At 44.9% G+C, this 19,361-nt stretch overlaps 1 protein-coding gene across 1 annotated transcript in view; it reads right to left on the bottom strand.

Moving 5' to 3' along the window:
* Nucleotides 1-19,361, bottom strand: part of NFATC2 (nuclear factor of activated T cells 2) — a 76,030-nt gene that overhangs the window by 32,740 nt on the left and 23,929 nt on the right. The window contains exons 5-6 of the mRNA XM_050313873.1: nucleotides 18,475-18,647; nucleotides 9,104-9,244 (exon numbers count right to left, since the gene is read on the bottom strand). Coding sequence (XP_050169830.1) covers nucleotides 9,104-9,244; nucleotides 18,475-18,647 — 314 coding nt within the window. The remainder of the gene's footprint in view (nucleotides 1-9,103; nucleotides 9,245-18,474; nucleotides 18,648-19,361) is intronic.

Raw genomic sequence — 19,361 nt, 5'->3', positions numbered from 1 at the left:
TGCGCAGATACAACAGCACTAACTTCTCAAAGAAGGTGGAAATCAAAAGGATTTGTTGGTCCAAAACGCATAAACTAAAGTAGAAAGGGGCCTCTAAGTCATCTGCCGTATTCCAGAGGCCTGTGAAGCACATGCAACCACAACACAGTGGCCTTGATTTAGTAACTGAGCCACTGAAAATGCACTAAAAGCTAATGAAGCCAATCATACAAATCAAATGATGTTTAGGCTGAGTCCAAAGTCTGTGAGGATCAAGAGTAAGAATAAGTCTAACCAAACAAGAAATAAATGTATTTGGGGTTATCATTCTAACAATTATAGATGTTTCTGTTTCGATATATTTTCATACTGGTGGCAGCTAAACAGGTTTCTAACAAATCTGTCAGCAGCAGCAATCCCTGTTCTTTGAGCACTGAAGCCCTGTTGAATTTAACCACTCTGCAGTTCACTCCCTGACCTTTATGCTTAAATATGATGATGTGGCTCCATCTGTCTCACTGCTTCACTTTAGCTCGAGACAATCAATATTTGCTTTTCCTTTAACCACTCTGGATACACACATTATGGTGAGTTTTTGGCAGAAGGATGAGGGAGGCTGTGAATACAATGAAAAATACAACTGCATTCAGAAATCCCTCTCTAACACATTCTTTTTTGCTGGTAATGAAAAGAAAACTTTTGATTATGCATACTCAGGGAGTTAACAGAGAGCAGAAGGAATAAACTGAGAAGTCTAAGGAACACCTGAGGAAATTTGGAACAGAGAAAACTTGCACTAAACTGTCAACAGATCATCTTCAGAATGTGCAGAAATCAGGATATTCTTAGGAGGAAATTAAAGTGGATGTTTGAAGAAAGTTATCTGCAAAAACGGGATTCTTATTGTAAAAGTCATAATGCTGATGTGATGGCAGAGCACAGCCCCCAGTCCAAAACGTGTCACAACTTGGGTACACTGTGGTGGGCTCTTCTCTCCAGTGCCAGTGTCACAACTCAGGTGGTGCCTCAGCACCACAGACGGACTCAGCTTTGAGCAGGAGGTTGTGCTTAACGACCTCCCAAGGTCCCTTCTGGCCTCAATTACCCTGTAATTCTGTCATGCCACAAACAGGACAAATGATTGGTTCCCTCCTGCTTGGAAACCAAGAAGATTAAACCCCAGCCTGACTAATAATTTAATCTAAAGTCTACAAGTATAGATAGCTGTTTATTGCTATAATTAAACCTGCTTCAACAATGGACAGGGAAGAAAACTGCAAAAGAGCAACTGCACCATTTTTGCTGAAATACTGTAACAGCACAGGCACAGAAATACAGAGAGAATGTGCTCAGTAAGTCACAATCAGTGCTGGGCTGCCCCAGAACCAGCCAGGGCACTGCAGGGATATCCTGGGATGTGCTTGGATCACACAGGAGTTTGGTGTCATGTCCACGTGTGTGGCGCCTTTCAAAGTCTACCTCTGCTATGGAGAATTCAATCTGCACCTCTGGAAAGAGTAGTTCCACTAAAGACAGTAAAATATTTCTGGATGTAGACCCTGAGGTCTTACCAGCCATGGCTGCCTCATGCAGTATTTTCACTGTTGTGGTTCCCTGCTCATTTAATGGTTTGTCTTAGTTGGCAAGTTTTTAACACCACAGGTCAGTGAAATGTTCAGGAAATAGAGATTTTTGTGCTGCTTCAGGGTTATGAGACTAAGCATTAAACCCTGATGAGAGATCTGATTGTGTCAGCACTCTTTGGAGGAATGAATGAGTTGTTGGAAGAAAGTAATTCTACCCTTTCTAACTCAAACTGTGATCATACCAAAAGTCTTGCTTCAAACTGGGGAAAATCAAAATGTCAGCCTGCATTAGGAACATTTGGGGTGATTCTCTGCAGTCCCTTATAGGCCCTTTTTTAATTAGCCAATTAAAGGTTTTCTGAACCAGTTACAGCCTTTACACATTATTCACGACCCCTTACTCATGACTTTGGGGTCAGTAACTAGCAGAGAAACAAACTTACTGCTTTATTTGAACAAGCATGACTGATGGACTGAGAGGTTCAGGAAATTTTCTGTACAGTTCTCTCCAGCTGAAGACTAAATATACTATTGTGCTGATTCTGTATGGGATTCCATGCCTGCATATGATTTTATGCCTGAAAACGTACACTGATTTTCCATCAAGCATTACACAAATTACTCAATGAACAACCTGTTACCTTTCTCCCAGGCAGCAAACCATGCTAGTTCCCCAAGGAAACTGAGCCCAGTAACTGCTGGGACAGCTGCTCCAACTACACACTTCTGCAGAATTCCCTACTCATTGTGTTTCTTGGAAGGTCTTCCAAAAAAGCACAACAATTATCTCTGTCAGCTTTTATCACTAGATGACAGACATCTCTGGAAAACAGACAAGGATTTTCAGAGCCACTCCAAGAACAAAAGAAAGAGCAATGAATGCTTTCCAGCCAAAGAAACACCACTCTGGGATGCAGAAACCTTAGGGGCAGGGAACGCTCACTCAACATCTCTGCTGCCCTTTTCAGGGACAAAATCTGATTTCAGCTGGGAATTGTTCTGCTCCATGTCAGTGCAAGGTTGCTCAGCATCTGGTTCTAAGCAGTTGCCTCCTTCTAAGCTATTACCTCAGAATAATTTTCAAACTTTACAGCAAACATGGCACGAATGTATTTAAAACTCACAAAAAGTAGAACTACTGATTTTTTTCTAAGCTTCATTTTTCTTTCTGAAGCAAGACTGCCCACTGCAGTTAATGGAGCTCTGTTTATTATGAGCAGAGCCCAGTGCCTTCATTTCACTGAAGACATAAGTTTGAGTCACCAAGGCCAAAGATACAAGTCAAGGTCTGGGAGGTAAAAGGGCAATGGATTAGTCATCCACCATCCAGCCCAGCCCCAAATCTGACATTTTGCACAGTGAGAACAAGTCTAGAGGAGATTTCTCCCCATCTATTGTTGAGGAATTCAACTGACATTAAAATAAAACATAAATACAGTAGTTGAACTGTGAAGCAGCAGGAACAGTATTTCATTCCAGAGCTCTTCCAAACGATTCCTTATGCCAATTCACCAGAATAGATTTGTTGTTTTTTTAAGATTATAAGTGTGTGTTTGTGTGTGTGTGTGTGTGTGTGTATAAATTATTAAACAAAAGCTTCTCTCAAAATAAAACCACTGGGAACCTCCATGTAATAAAATGAGTCACACCAGGATGCGATGACTAAGTGGGAGAACAGGGAATTCCACTCTCCATGCCAGCTTTCTTCATGATCAATTTTCTGTCAACAGGTGATGGGAGTTTGTCTCTCTGCCTTTTGTTTATACCAAGAATTATTTATTTTTTAATATTCTTCCTAAACAATTAAGCTGAATAATCAGGACCAGGCAATCTTCCATCAGGCGCCCCCATAGTAAACAGTGAGCCAGGGAATCCAGGCCAGTAGTGGCTGCCTGTGTTAATAAGGATTTACCAGCTGTAAAATTCCAAAATCTTGTGTCATACGGGGAAACCTTCCAAAACACTGGATTCCACCCTGTCTCGCTGAGTCTCTCACAGCTATGGCAACTCCGTTTCTGCAGCCACACTCTCTTGCATTTTTGTGTGTGTGATCCTTAGATTTTTTCCTGTTTTGCAGTGTTTTTCTGGGATCCCCAGTTAGATGCCTGAGGATTGTCCCCGTGGGATTACAAGAACACCTGGGGCAGGCAGCACATTTCAGCCAGGAGGGAAACCTTTGGGTAGAAAGGTTTGTTGACTTTTAGCAGCTATAACAGCAAGGAAAAGCAAAAGGTACCCCATTTACCCTGAAACTTTCTAATTTGCACAGCAAAACCAGTCAAACTCTAACCCTAATTAACCCTTGTTGCTCTTCAGTGTTCACAAACAGTGGGATTTGCTGAGACACCTCCTTCTTCTGCATAGAAAGAACAGAAAAGAGACTCAAAGAGAACAAAACCTCCCTGATCCTCCCCACTTCTGACACCTTTTTGCAGAGAGAATTCCCAAGCCTTGAGTCACTTTGCTGCTGCCTTACTTCGGTGCACTGAGGAGAGAGATGAACCTGGAAGGTGACACCTCCAGCTAATGCAAAAATCAGGTGGAATTCCTGACAGAGACATCTGTAATTTATTCCCCCAGTCCTCCCCATCACCCTGCAGGTTTAGGGTGGATGGGATATGCATCCAGCTTTACATGCTGGACTCCAGCCACAGACTGAGTGGAACAGGGAACGTGCTCTTTCAAAACTATCAGGGAAATAGCAAGATAACAAATTTATTTCATATACTTTCCACAGACCCTCACATATTGCAAACAAATTGAACCATTTAAGATTACAGTACCACACTCAGTTTTGCTAACTCTGTAAAAATCTTTGGGCTTTTTTTTTGCCCTAGCATTTCCCATTAAAAAATCCAAACAATAGTTTGGGGTTTTTTTCCCCAGATGCTGGATTTTTATCTCAGGATAAGATGCCTTTCAAACCTACATGCATGCTCAGCAGTGGATTGCATCTATCACTGCATTATTAGCCTTGTTCTAAGATATGTCCTGCTCCTCTTACTTCTCCTTAAGTTCATTAATTTAGAAATCAGTGCTTGCATTCAATATTTAAAGTTGCTATTTGGTCAAACAGTAAACCCTCTTTTGGACTGATCTGGAGAAAAAAAATGAAAGTTTTTTTTTAATTTTTTTTTCTTAAATCTTTAATTTGCCTGAGAAAATTGCACCATTAATTTTGCTTTATTAAGTTCATAGACTTAAATGTTGAAAATAGTTTGCTGTTTTCTGCATTCCTCATGAGTTTTTGGATCATTCATGAAACTGTCAGACTACAAATAGGGATTCATTTCCCTGGTTGGGGCATGGTGAGGAATTTCAGACTGGACACAGAAAAGGGGAATGTTGCTGTAGGTATTGTTAGAATTTCCTTTCACCTCTCCCACAAATGACAAGACCATCAGCCCTGGCTCCTCGCTACCATCAAAACCAATACACAAGCCACCTTCTATTCACATTATACATTCCATGATGCCATCCCACCACAGTTTTCTACAGTGAATTGCCCCGAATCCATCTACAGTGGATGTTGGAATCCACTGGCACACGCTCCATGGTTTGTTTCTAGGGTATGGAGGCAAGTGCATTCTGTGCAGATGAAACCTCAGCTCACCAGGGACACACTGAACATCATGGTCCTGATCCTGCCCTGTGGTGAGCTCGCCTGAAACCAGCAGACATGCAAGCACCAGTGCTTGAGTCAAGAGCTGGAAAGATTTATTTTGTCACAGGGACTTTGAACATCCATTCTTCAGGGGCCTTGGCAGCTGCATCAGTTCAAAGGGCACAGAGAGCATCACCTCCTCTCCCTGCACTGCGTGGATGGACTGAAAGATTTATGGTGGATCCCCTCCAAGGATGGACGCTCTGTTTGGGTTGTTCCTCCACCACCCACATTGTCCTAGTGATGATTCACGATGTCCATGTGGCCACCAGAAGAGTTTGGCAGGGGAAACCACAGTCCATTTGCACTTCTCTCCCAGAGAAACACAAAACTCCCCTATCACTGACAGCAGAGCAGCAGTAACCAGTACACAAATGGGAGTAAACACAATGCAACCAACATCTGACTTGCAAATTATGACATGACAATTAAAATAAATACAAGGGGGAATTCCAAATCTTTTCTTTTTTTAACTGCACTGTAAGGTCTGGGCCCCAACCAAACACTGACACCCCTGACCTTGAACATATTCCAAATCCTTGGTAGCTCTAGGACTGCTTTTCAAGCTCTCTCTTTCAGATCAAAATTAAAGGAACACATGCACTTCAAAAATTGCTATTTGTACAATCCAATCTAGTTGCTTCTCCTGACCTATTTTTTTTTTTAGCTGGGCTGAGTTATACGTCTCCGAGTTCAGATCTTAAAACTCCTTCAGCCAAACTCTGCTTTTGTGTGCTCTGGACTTACCAAATTTATGAGCTGCCCTGGCTTACAGCAGCTACAGATTACAATCTTTCATCAGGAAGAGATAACCTTAAAAGAGTTTAAAAACCAATCTACGGCTCGCGTGTTGATAAACCTTATCATTACGAAAATTAACGCTATTTACGCACCAGGCATTTCAAACACAAGCCCTCTGTCCCCCCAGAGCACTGAGCTCCAGCCCCTTCACTTCACTTCCTGCTGCCATTTCCTGTCGCGAGCCCAAAACGAGCGACTTTCACAGCCTTGTCCCTGGTGAACTCGGTGCCACAGCCTGCAGTTCGCGTGACACCAGGCAGTTATTTTCAGAAGGACATCCTGGCACAATCTGGGGGAATAGTCCTTATTTTCCCGGTATTTCTAGGGAAAAATATATGTCTCTATAGTTCTATGAAGCAGAGACATAAAAGCTGCTCATTATTGTTCTCAGAAGCTCGTTGTATTTCAGTCACAATTATGAGCAGTTCTACGTCCCTCCTGCGTTGCAAGTGGTGAGTGAAGAATTGTCTACAAGATCCAGAGGAAATGGAAATAGGTTTTGAGTGTTCCCCTGAGGGATGAAACCTAATTTACAATTGTGATCCCCACCTGTAGTTTCCTCAGTCTTGTAAGGTGACTGATTGCTGCTTCTCAGCACCCACCTTATTGCAGACACTGATCCAGATTCAAGATGCACCCTGATTTTGGAGGCTATGAAACAATTAACAGGAGAACATCTCGTTGCACAAAGATACTTGCACAAAGGATTTTGGGGAGAAAAACAGTCTTGCTGCTCTCATCTTAAGCACTGGACTCACAAGACAAGTATTGTGAGAGCTCTATGGACTACGGCCTGATGAAAGCTATTAGATGGTTACCCACACTGCTGCTCTCACCCTTGTTGTCAACAAAGCTAAATCTGGTGGCAAAAGTGGCAAATGCAGTACCACTTGCTAGCACAGACTAGGCCTGTGAGCTGTTAAAATGAAACTCAAAGAAAACCAAGCTCCCCCGCAAGCTTGTTGCATCTTCCTGCCTCGAGAAAGGTGTGATTCTTTCACAGGCTCCCCGGGGCAGCGGGAAGAGCCGCGACAATGAGAGGGTCACGCCAGCGATGTGCTCTCCACCCACAGGGATGTTTATTGTGGCTTGTTCTGCTTCTGAGCAGCTCATCAGCGCTTTCTGCAAAGTGCAGACGGGTCTGCAGCGAGCGAGCTGCCTGAGGTGAGTGCAGGATCCACCTCCTTCCACCCAGAGACTTCGAATCGATAAGTCGGGCTGCACAACTGGGCTCCTTGTTCTGTGCTCATGCAGCACAACACAGTGGCAGCTAGGCAGGGCCTCATAGTGATATATAGAATTCTATACAGTGTATAATGAAGGAGGCTGAAAGTCTCTGGTGCATGATATCCTAACTTTCAGGCAGGCTGGGACACTTATCAGGCTGGCTGAATTCTCAGTATGGTGCAGTCAGCCCTGCATGATCTGCATATCCAGCTCAGCCTCTTAACCTTCTCAACCTTCTCACTTTAAGATATACCTATTAAATAAAGCAATCGTCATTTAAAAGCACTTTAGGGCATCTCTGTAAGAGGTGTTGCTGCATTATGGAGCAGAGCACAGACACACAGAGAACTGGCTCAGTACGGAGCAGAGTCCTCCAGATAACGCCACTGCAAACCACACTGACTTCTGATTCACATCAAGAATTTGACTCTGGACCTCCCATCCTCTAAATTCCCCTTCTGCCAATCATATATTCAAAGTCCAGCAGACTGAGACTGCCTGCAGAGACTGAGGGGTGGCGGGGCAGGCAGGATATGGAACACCAGCAAGCAAATCCCTGCTCCAGACTGGGCACAACTGCTGGGATAAGTCATGGCTCTCCCCTACCAGGAGGTAAAAAAAGAAGAAAAAAACCCACAGTTTCCCCAGCAGTGAAGAAAAGCTTTAGATTTAGTGTGTGGAAAATGTTGTTGTTCTTTTCACTTTCTAACATCTATTCCAGCCAGAGCCTTCTCTGCTCTTATATGGAAATAGGGGCAGGGCTTTTTGGATGTTTCCTCGAAATGGCATTAAGAGCTCCCTCCTTTGAGTGTATCATCTCCTTTAGTTACTGCAAAACATTCTTGGGACAGGTACTGTCGTGGGCTGCCAAGCATGTTCCCATGCACCTTCACAATTCGCTGACATCGGTGGAACAGTGGCAGCACAGTGGGAAGGAATTAATACATGGGCTTGAAAGGAAACACACTGTGCCAAAAAAACTCCTCTGACTGCACAGGCTCATCTGAACCTTCACATTTCTTCAGAGCCTCTCATACCTGCTGTAAAATAGCCTGGCTTGCTGGTGGTGTGAGAAGGAGCTGGGACCCACGGAATGGTTTTTTCCCTCCCAGGTCACCAACTGATGCCCGCATACATTCAGTTTTGGCTCAATTCCTACTTTATACCAAAGGCATTACCCCACAGATCATGCACATGTAGTTCTTGTGGGTGATGCAATTTCTTAAACCCCTGCAAATCACTGGATTAAGCTGCCCCTGCCTCAGCTTATCAACAGTAAACCTAGGAGCAACAAGTTTTCTTAACAGCACAAAGTTTACAATAAAAAATATGGAAGATGAAGTGAAGCATTCTTGTATTTCACTGTGTATGTAAAAATAATTTCACTTTGATATAAAAATAAACATTACGTATATGACACATAATATATATTATGTATACTACCTATAATTATATAATATACATTATTTTATCTCCACAGACTTCTAAAGGGAAGAATCTCTGCCTGTAGTTCACATCAATATAAAATGTTCATTTCAATTATCATTTCTACAGTAGCATTCACTAAGCACGAGATCGAACAAGCACAGAGGAGCATGTAATGGTCACCTCATTTCTTTGATAACATATCCTGTTCCTGCTGATTCCCAGTGCCTGCATTCTTGTGAGCCAATAACATAAATATTTGCTCCCAACTCTAATTTTACTCACGTGGTTTTACTTCCATGAACTTGAATGAGATTATTCACTGGAGTAGGGTTAATCATCAGCACAAATCTTACAACGAGACTTGGCATTACAGATTTGCCTTATCCCATTAGGGAAAGTTAGAAAAAAACTGCCTTACCTGATGTTTTTTCTGTGAACACCACCTTGGACTCTGCTGTGAAATTCTGTCCAGTCAGGATCATCTGTTGTCCTCCATAAACAGAGCAGCTGTCAATGTCTTGTCTTTCAACCATTGGAAGCTCATGAGCAGACCTTTGGGCTGTGGACAAATTGCAAACATGAATGAAACCAACTCTGTTTTACCAGGACTTTCCAAATCTTCCCAGAACTATCCACAGATCGATCTTGTCATCGTTACCATCCACTGACTGCCAAGGCAGCTTCTCCAGGGTGCTAAATTTAGGTCGGAGAGGGAAAAATAAACTTACTCAAGGCATTTTATTTGGAAACATTCAGGAGTTGGCTGCAGTGGTTCAGCTGTGCTGGCCCTACTCCTTGTCCTTGAGAAAGGACAGCTTAGATGAATGAGCTGAAACTTGCCCATGTCTGTTTCCAAGTAAATGGCCAAATTTTCAAGTGCAGGCACACTACAGCCCTAGAGCCCAAAAATTCCACCTGCGGAGAGGATTCCACTGAATAACACTGAATTCCTTCAGAGAGAAAAAAAAATGAGCCTTTTCTACAAATTCCCACTGCCTCCCACAGAACAGGGGCAAGGCTGGGCCTGGCACAGGGTGCTTGCCAACAGAACCTGCCTCCATGTGCAGGTACTGAGCCCTCTGCACACAAGAGGGGCAACAACAGAGCCACGTTTCAGAGCAGGGGGGTCACCCTGGGACTGCTGCAGCCCAGGATTTTTGGAAGCATGTTGTGCAGAAGCCTGAACATCTGAGCAGTGGGGCCGTGTTGCAGACTGAGTTTGATTACAAAAGGCAAGGGAAGAAAAGGTAGGGTGGGATCCAGATGGGCACACACGTCATGAAGGCTTTCTAAGGTCTTTACTGTTCTTGGCCATGAATTTGGAGCGTGACTTTGGCGAGTTATTCTCTCTCTTTCCCCAGCCAGAAAACCAGGATAGCACCATCTCTCCACATACTTTCCCCTCATCCATTTAAAACAGACATTTGCATGGTCAGAAAAGCTTCGGAGAATCCTGGTCACCATCCCTGCAAAGCCATTTCAACTGTTTGCTATCAAGCAGCAGGAGCTGAAGAAAGTGAAGATGTGAGAACAGTTCCCTACAGCTGGAAAATATCAGGAGCTTCCCTATGACCAGACCAGGTGGGCAGCAGTTCGGGTTTGGTGAGCTGCGAGTTCATGACCTGCACTCAAACTCCTCCAGATTCATCCACCCCAACTGGAAAGGCCTCCAGGGGATCCTGCTCATCTATTTAACAGCTGTCTTGGCTGGATTTTAACCTTCTCTGACAAAGAGACCCTGAACACTTGTGTCTTCACTGAACACCGTTGGCTGCTGAGCCAAAAATCAGGAAATGATATCCTATATGTTCAGCTGGCCTTGCACTCACACACAGGCAGGGCTGGGCTGTCTGTGACCTGACCTGGCACTGTTTTACTGCTGTGCAAGCTTCAGAAAGCCCAAAAACCAACAGCTCTTGGCCACAGTGAGAGCTGCACAAAGGCTCTCGTCACGTGAATGAAAATGCTTGAGTATTTGGTGAGAAAACACCAGCATTAAACTTTTCATACATTCTGCAGAAGTGGGTAGCTACTTTTCTAGTTCAGATGAACCCTTCAGTCACGAGGCAGAGATTTTGCTCTTGTTAAAGACTATAGATAATTCAATGTTTGTAACTTTCTTGTGCTATTTGAGATGCATTTTTTGAAATCTATTTAGAACAACCTTATGACTCATTGTTCCTTTCAAGCATTTAACAACATCTGGGCTAAGATACTGCCAATTAAGAATATAGATTCAGATTATTTTCACAGAAGCTATAATTCCTTTCACATGGCTGTATGAATAATTCTTTTCCCAAAATACTCTAATTTTTGATGAGTTCATAATTGGATTTATCACAAAGACACATCTTTAGCCTCAGATCTTAAGAGTAAATAGCAATCATCAAAAAACACGTCTACAACAGTCAAGAGAAAACGCATTTAAGCATTGCCCTGGACACTGTTTATTCCTATTCAATCCCCAAATTTCACTTCCAAAGCATTCTAGGTCATCAAAATTCCAGATTAACCTACATCTCTCAGAGTTCATTGTGTTAATACAGAATTTGGTACCTGACATCCCACAGATCAGTGGCTCCCAAGGCTTTTTCAGGACGAGGAAGGACAAGTTTTAGCCTGGAAATAACCGTCTGACTCATCTTAGTTACATTTGGATCTCGGCAAGTTGGAAATCGCTGCTGAAGACCAAAGCCCTGTCCAACTTCCATAGAGTGCAGTGTTTGTGTACACTGCAACCTACCAGGGAGCCCGGGATCAGCAGGAATGTGCATCCTGCCTCTTGGGAAGTGCCAAAAGCCCTTCTGCCCTCCCCAGCCGAGCCAGGACAGCCTCAACAGCACTGCCTGGAAGGCTGAGATGGGCAGGGGTGCTCTGTGTTCTTACAAAAACCCAAAAAAACAAAAAACAAAACAATTGATTTTCAAAGGTCTCATTTTTTAACCCAAACCTATAAGGTTTCACCCCATTCCCACCAGAGTGGAGGTTCAAGGTTTAGTGTGGAGCTGCCTCAATAGGATTACTTTTTTCCCTCTGCAAGAAATATTAATTGCCAATAAATCCCCTTCCTCTAAGGCTCACGATGGGTGGACTGCACGCAATAATTTCACACTATTCCTTCTCTTCCCCCAGGGGTTGGCACTTCATAAAGTGACCTACAGCTACTGGAGTTTATGAGCTTTGAATAAACAAAACGCTGTTGATTTAACCAGTTGGGGTGTTTACTTTCAATAGCAACAGTTACTGACATAAGGCAGCAAAGCAAATGCTATAGAAACACTCACACTTGGCCTGAAGCAGTGTGTCAACCTATTAACAGGGGACATTATTTTTCTATTTTATTTGACCGTTTGCAAATCAAGATGTCATGGGTTCCTGGTGCCAAGAAACACAATGCATGCAGTGACACAAGAGAGAAAGGGAGCCGCTGACCTGGAGTGCTGCACCACCTCCAGGAGCCTCAGCCTGGAGGGAAGAGCCCCTTCTGCCCACAGCCCACCCAGCTTCATGGGTGCACCCTGTGCCAGTCGGGGCTTGAGCCTTTATCTCCTTCCCCATGGCAGCAGGTGGAGGAAAGGTTAAGGTGCCCTAAAACTCTGAATGCTTCACATGGGATGAACAAGCCTGGAGGCTGACCCTAAGGAAGCATGCCAAGGCAGGGAAAGGTGTTTCTTCCTTCTCCCCCTGCCCGCAGCATCCATAGGTGTTCCTTCTTTCAGCAGAGAGGATATTTGCTTTTTAGGGGGAAAAAAAGGAATGCTTTGAGACAACTCAATTACCTGGATAAGTCTGTTGTGGCTCCAAATCTCTCCCAGGAGAGTGTTACCCATCGATGTTAGAAGGTTACAAGTGACAATACCAGTTGTATCCCATAACATGCTCCTTAGGTAATCCCAGCTCCTCAGAGCCCTTCTCCTCTCATGTCTCCCTGCCCGTGCTCCCCCTGCAAGCATCTCCTGGGACGAGTGGTTCTCTCCCTGCCTGAGCATCATGTTTCCTTCCACCAGCTTGGGAGGGCTTCCAAGTGCTGCCTTGTCTTGCCCAAAAGCTGACTTGTTTTATGAGTAGTCTTAACTGAGGCTAAATGTTTCTTAACAGCCTCTGGAGAGGAACTGTGTCAGCAATCTCTCTCCCTGGATGGGCAGTACAAATAAGGGCTGGATGGGGTAATGTAGGTAAAGAAAAAAACACTATTAACCTGTCCCTCAGGAGTAACAGACTTGTGAACTCCATGCAGAGCAGTGCCCGTCTGATTGACACTTCCAGAGCACAGATACTCCACAGATACTCCACAGATACTCCCCAGCCTTGGAGTACTAGCAACACTTCAGTGCTACCTTCTGCAGAGTGGCTGAGGCCTCCATGCAAACCTCTGTGACAAGAGAATTCTTCCCTGTGAGGGTGGTGAGGCCCTGGCACAGGTTGCCCAAAAAAGCTGTGGATACCCCATCCCTGAAAGTGTTCAAGGCCAGGTTGGACAGGGCAACCTGGTCCAGTGGAAAATGTCCCTGCCCATGGCAGGGGTGGAACAAGATGAGCTTTAAGGTCCCTTCCAACTCAAGACATTCTGTGATTCTACAATGAGTACCTTCTAGAGTGAAACCTCTCCATGCCATCTCTCTGACACCTGCAACACTGAACCCAGAGCTTAGGTTTAGCTGTTGTCCCCACTGCTGATGAGAGGTCACAAGAGAAGCTCTTGGATCCAGCCACTGATTTCTGCTGGATTTAAGAAGAGCAGAGAGAGCTGGGTGTCTGGTGCTAAAAAAAATCCTGACCCCTAGAAGCAATAGCAGAGGAGTAATTTGTTATGGGATTAATTCTTCCACCTCAGTGCAAACCTCAATGAGCCAAAGTAAATATTCCATTCCTGCTGTCACACTGCATGTATTTACCATGAGCTGCCTGTGGTAGGATTGATAGGAGCAGAACTCCTGTGTCCAATGCTTATCCAACTCATTAATGCTGTGAGAGATTTTGATCCCATCCATTACACGCTGAGCTCTCTGGTGGCAGGAGAAGTAAAGGCTCGTAGTATGGGAGCCAGGGGAGGGCCAAGGGCAGGAGACATCTCTAGCAGGCAGGTAGACAACAGTAACACACCCTAGAGAGCAGCAATCAGAGGGGTGGGGTAGTGGTAGATTTAGAATCAAGTAAATAAAGCAATTTGATTAGATGAGAAAGCTTGAACACATGGTCTAAACCCTATGAAATGAACCAGTATGAATGACAACAGTTTCCAATTTGTTGCCAGCAAGACTTAATCAGCAGTTTGTGCAGAGCCATCCAAGCTAAAAGCACTAAAAATAGAGGGCTTTTCTCCACCTCCTTCTCTGCACATAATTTACAATGTCCTCACACAGGAGGAGTGACAAGCCCCGATGGCAGCAGTGTCAGATCAGTGTGATACTTTCTATGAACTGCAGCCAGCTCACCAAACCAGTGTGTGATTAATGACAGGAAAACCATGGCCTCGGTTCACTTCTCTGTCAATCATCTCTGTGGGTATGCACAGCATTTCCCTTTAATCCCTTGTGGAGGAGAGCTGCTGAGCTTAAACTAAGCTCAGAAGTCCAGGCTCTGTGTAACATGCTGGGGCGTTTGCCTTCACCACCAGCAGCACTGCAGCGACAAGAAGTAAACAGGAGTTTACCCCTGGAGCAAGGCTTGCAGCCTGCAGAAAGGGCAGGCACTCCCCTTCGGTCTGACTCAGACTTCAAAGACTGAAATATTTTGGTTGCGCATTAAAAGTGGTAAATGTTGTCAGAATAAGCTTTTACATTCTGTGCTTTAAGGGAGAGAAAATGTTCTCTTTAGAGAAAGCACCAGGTTTTGTGTCAGCTGTATCTACAGCCAACAGTGTTGATTGTCTTGAAGTTGAGATGAAAGGGGGAAAAAACTCATTTAATTCATCTGGAAACCATGATACTCCCGTAATAATCATGGTTATAGTTAAACTTGCAAATAGGTATCTCCCAAGTGCAAAAGACCATTTGTTTCTGCTTTTCTATCTGAATAAACTAGAGCTCCTTCTTGCCTGCCCTCATATTCCAACCAGCACAACTCCCAGCTGAGGAAAAGCACTCTCTGGCTTGCCAAGACAACATTCTTTTACATGACTAGCTCTTTCCTCTGTAGTTATTAATGTGTCACAAATCATAGGCTCAGATTGTCTAATATTATGGGAAAATCTACTAGAAGGAGAGAAAAATAAAGGAAACTTCCAGGGAAATTGATTAAAGGGAAATAAGATATTTGACCCAATTTAATGGAACAAAATACAGTCAGTAATAGAAACTATTTAAATTCCTTAGATGGACACACAGTTCTTTAGCAATAAGTTTTGTTTGTTTTGTTTTTCTACCACCTTGGAATATCTATTATAAGAACAAGATTTTAGTCTCCTTCTCTCGTGCCAAGTGCAATCACTTGCATTTTAAGGGATTCATGAGCACAGCTTAGCATCAGCAAACATGGATTACACAAAACAAAAACTGTGACACACTTTGGGAAGGTGTAACCAGGATCCATTAGAATAAAAACTGGGACAAACTGCCTAAGCCTCACACTCACATCTCACAGACACTTGTGCCAACAATTCTATCTAAGGGAGATGGAGCCTCGTGTCAAAAATGTCTTTAACACCAGAGACCACTCACTCAGCGAGAAATGAGCTCCAGGTCACAGTGAAAGGCAAATTACAGGAATACTGTTACAGAAATTGTCTTCATGGTTTGAAAATAATGGTCTACAGGTGTCAAACCTCTCCATGGGTGATCTGCCAAGTGGCTTGCTGTTTCTAGGGCACCACACCTACAAGACAGTGTTTTTATACCTAGCTAAGCAAAGGCCTGCTGCTACAATTGTCAAAGGGATTTCAAATGCCTTTGCCTCCTCAGTGGCTTCAGAATGAATCAACAGGCAACAGGAGGAAAAAAGGCTGCTGAATGTGCAGGCTTGTCTGGATATAGGTCCGTTTTAAGGCACAACTGATCATTTAACAACATATCACCTCCTCGGTCCTCCCACACAACTGCCTGGGGAGGAACCTGCTCCGGATGATGCTTTGAACCCGTGAAATCCCCTCCTAAAACCTGTCTAGTGCTGAATGTGACACAGATGAGGTGGAACCGAATCGCCCTGTGAAAAGCAGATACTTCACAGTTCTTGCTTCATTGCAGCTCCTAATGATCTGCTGACACCGATGGGAATTCGGCTCCTGCTGAGGAGAACACTCAGATGTTCTGTTGGTAGCAACAGTGCTCTCAGGGGAACCCCACTGGTAGGGAAATGGCCAGTTATCTTAGAGCTGCTACTTACTGAGGCTTTTCCAGCGGGATATTATTAACTGCTACCAGACAGGAGAGATCGTACTGAGAGTCCCTGAGGAAAAGGGTTCTCAGGTGGCCACGTCAAAAAAAAAAATAAAATAAGAAGAGCAAACAAAGGGGAAAAAAGCCAATCCCAGCAGCACATGAAGGTGGAAAACAGGACAAGGAGAAAATGCCACACAGCCCTTCTTGGAAGGGCACCTGGTCTTACCTGGGACTGACTGTGAGCTCTGCAGCATGTGCAGATTGTCTGGGAGAAGCTGAGGTTACCATCACTAGTGAGATTCAGTCTGAATTACTAATGCTAGCTGAGCCAACTGATGTTTATAACCACCTTCCCAGAACTGGGCTGAGATCAGGAAGTGCTACTGAAATGCAAAAGCAGGGCTAAATATGCAACATACACAGAATGGAAGAGGCTTCTTACTCCAGATCACTTTGTACTCTGCTTCCATGAGTTCAGAAAAGCACAGGTCCTTATATATCTCTCCAAATTGTCCATATATCCACTATCCCAAAAATAAAACTTTCTTTTTTTATTTCCTTGGGGATAAAATACATTTTTCTTGTAGCTTTGCTGTCTGCTATGCAGCCAACATTTTAATAGTTTAATTATGAAAAAAAACCAAAAACAACGATAACAAAAAAATAAGCCACTTACACTGGTATCTTCACTCTTGGCTTGTTTACGACCCTAAGACTGATCAATGCAAAGACATCTCAGAATAAAAGTTTATCCAAGCCACTGCCATAGCAGTCACTGCACAGGCAGATTAGGTGAGTGCATATAGTTCAGAAAAATGTGATTTATTCTGTAAACTGTGATCAGATTTCTGCTTGAACGCCCTGTGATGATGGGCACAAACACAACGTGCAGTTGTGGAAGGGCCCTAGAAATGCCTGGCTAACTCATATTTGCTTTTCCTGAGGAGAATTTGAGTCAGTGGGGGGTGATCTGTGGGACTCCCTGCGTGACCATCCAGCTGTCCGAGCTGGGTTCGTGCTGTTCTCCTGCACAGTGGGTGTAGGAGTTACACCTGGAGTTTCCCCACCCAAGTAGCTCCCCACTGAACGCTTCCTTTAGCAAATGGACCTTTGTTTCAGCAGGGACATGTTTGGGGTGGAGGCCACTATTGTTTCAGCCATCTGCTCCCAGAAAGGAACGTGACTGTTTCCTATGGAGAAAGGTGGTGGCTACTCCCACCACTCTCCCTTCCCCATCTCAGTGCCCAGACACTTGACTCAGCTGCTGAAATGATCTGATGGTACCTTCTCATAACTGTTGCCAAGAGATCATCACATCCATCTCCTGCCCCTTAGCCTTGGTTATTCATTTGTACTGTTTTTTAAAAAGTTGCCATCAATAATTCACTCTCCAGTTTGATTTCCCATCCAAAATTGGCTCCTCTCTCATTCTAAACAGTTGTTAAGTAAAGCCTGCATCTCAATAAATAAAACTCACACAGGAGAAACACTTCAATAACTTTCTTTGCATGACTTATGGCAAGACAGGTTCTGCTAAAGGGGTGAGTCATTCAACAAAGGGAGAGGAAAACTGTTCATTAGGTATTTGTGAAATCCCCAAACTGCCAAAAAGGCACCATTTACCAACAAAAAGCATCACAGGATGCACATGAGCCAGCAAAGTGGGTGGAGCCCTTCCAGAAATGACTGTGACACAGGGGGCACCTCATCAGAGGCCTCTCTTTCTCAGGATCCAGTACGTTAAAATGCGTGGGAGGTGTAGGTTTCTCAGCTTATAACTTAAAGGATTTGCACTTCAGAAATCAAAACTGTGAGTTTTCTTGTCCCTCAGGGGAATACCAGAACAACCTGTGCTTTCCCTGCCTCAGCCTCCTGAGCTGTGCACCCCTTAGCACTGACAGCTAGAAAAACAAATGACGAGAATGCACCTGAGCCTCAAGATCAAACCTGTTCCTCCAATTCAGTTGTGTTCTGATACAGCTCAAACCAGAGGGCTGTAGTCAACAGGACTGGCCACAGTGCTAGGATATGCCCCAGGTCTGAATTCAAACCTCCAACCACCTGCCAGCTTGTGAATAACAAGTTCTGATTGTGCCTCCTCTCAAACTAAAGCCAGGAAGGCAGGCAGCTCATGTACAAACAGGGAGAATGCACGTGTGCCCTTTACACTGTGCCCCCATGCTGGCTCCCAATAAACACCTGACATCCAGAGGGATCCAGCAGCACCACACTAATAAATAAACTTTGCAAAAGCCCCTAGGTCCTGTGCTGTCCTCACAAGCTCCAAGCTCCCCGAGGAGCCACCAGCCCAAGCTTCTTTCAGGACAGGGAGCGCACATAGGTGAGAGCCACAGGTCACCCGGACGGTGGCACAGCCCCAGCCAGCGCAGAAGGGCAGGGCACCAGCCTGGAGCCAAAGAACAGGGTGGTGGTCGCTGTCGCAAGAGAAGGAGCCAATCTCAGGGATACTCACAGCACTCTATGGGGTTGGATGCCGCCTGCAGGGAGATGATCCTGCCGCTGGACTCGGGGATGTGGACACGGAAGACGAGCCGCACGCGGGTGTTCTTGCGGCCGATGTCGGTCTCGCCCTTGCGCAGCTCGATGTCCGCGTTGCGCAGCTTCAGGATCCCCGCGCAGTCGATGCTGCAAGCACACAGCGTTAGCTCAGCACCCCTGCTCCCCCACAGCCTGGGGACAGCCACGAGGACTGAGCTGTTTTGCTTTGGCCTCTGCGATAGGAACACCTCTAAGGACTTGCTCTATTTAGGATCTCGGTACTGACATTTCAGCAGGCACAGGGGAAGAAATCCCAGACGTGCAGCACATGAGAGATCACAGAATCACAGCATATGCTGAGTTGGAAGGGACCCACAAGGATCATCAAGCCCAACCCTTAGCCCTGTACAGGACCATCCCCAAGAGTCAGACCACGTGCCTGAGAGTATCATCCCAGTGCTACTTGACCTCTAGCAGATGCTGCTGGGCCTCTCTCTACTCTCTGGCAACAGCAGAAGCCACTCTCCAGACATTATAACCCCAGGTCTTATTTCCCTCCAGTGCTAAGCAAGAGAGTGCAGATGGCAGAGCCCACTCCAGGGCAGGAGCCTCCACCACCAGCTCTCCAGACAGCCCAGTGCCCAGGGACTGCACAGCAGCTCTTGCCTGCACGTGGGCAGATTAGTTCAGCTCCATGGGGAGCTGACAGCAGTCAAACCAGTTAATTACAGAACCACCACTGCATGCACCATCCAGGCACTTTTCCCCCCAGTTTGTAAAGCAAGCATGAATTCAACTCCAAAGCAGGAACCAAACTGCTCTCTCCTCCTTTTGGATGGGGTGGGTGGTACTGCTAGAACT

This window comes from Myiozetetes cayanensis, unplaced genomic scaffold (genome assembly GCF_022539395.1).
Source record: "Myiozetetes cayanensis isolate MyiCay16 unplaced genomic scaffold, myiCay2020 scf19, whole genome shotgun sequence".
Classification (NCBI taxonomy): domain Eukaryota; kingdom Metazoa; phylum Chordata; class Aves; order Passeriformes; family Tyrannidae; genus Myiozetetes; species Myiozetetes cayanensis.
This window is presented reverse-complemented; position numbering and strand designations above follow the sequence as displayed.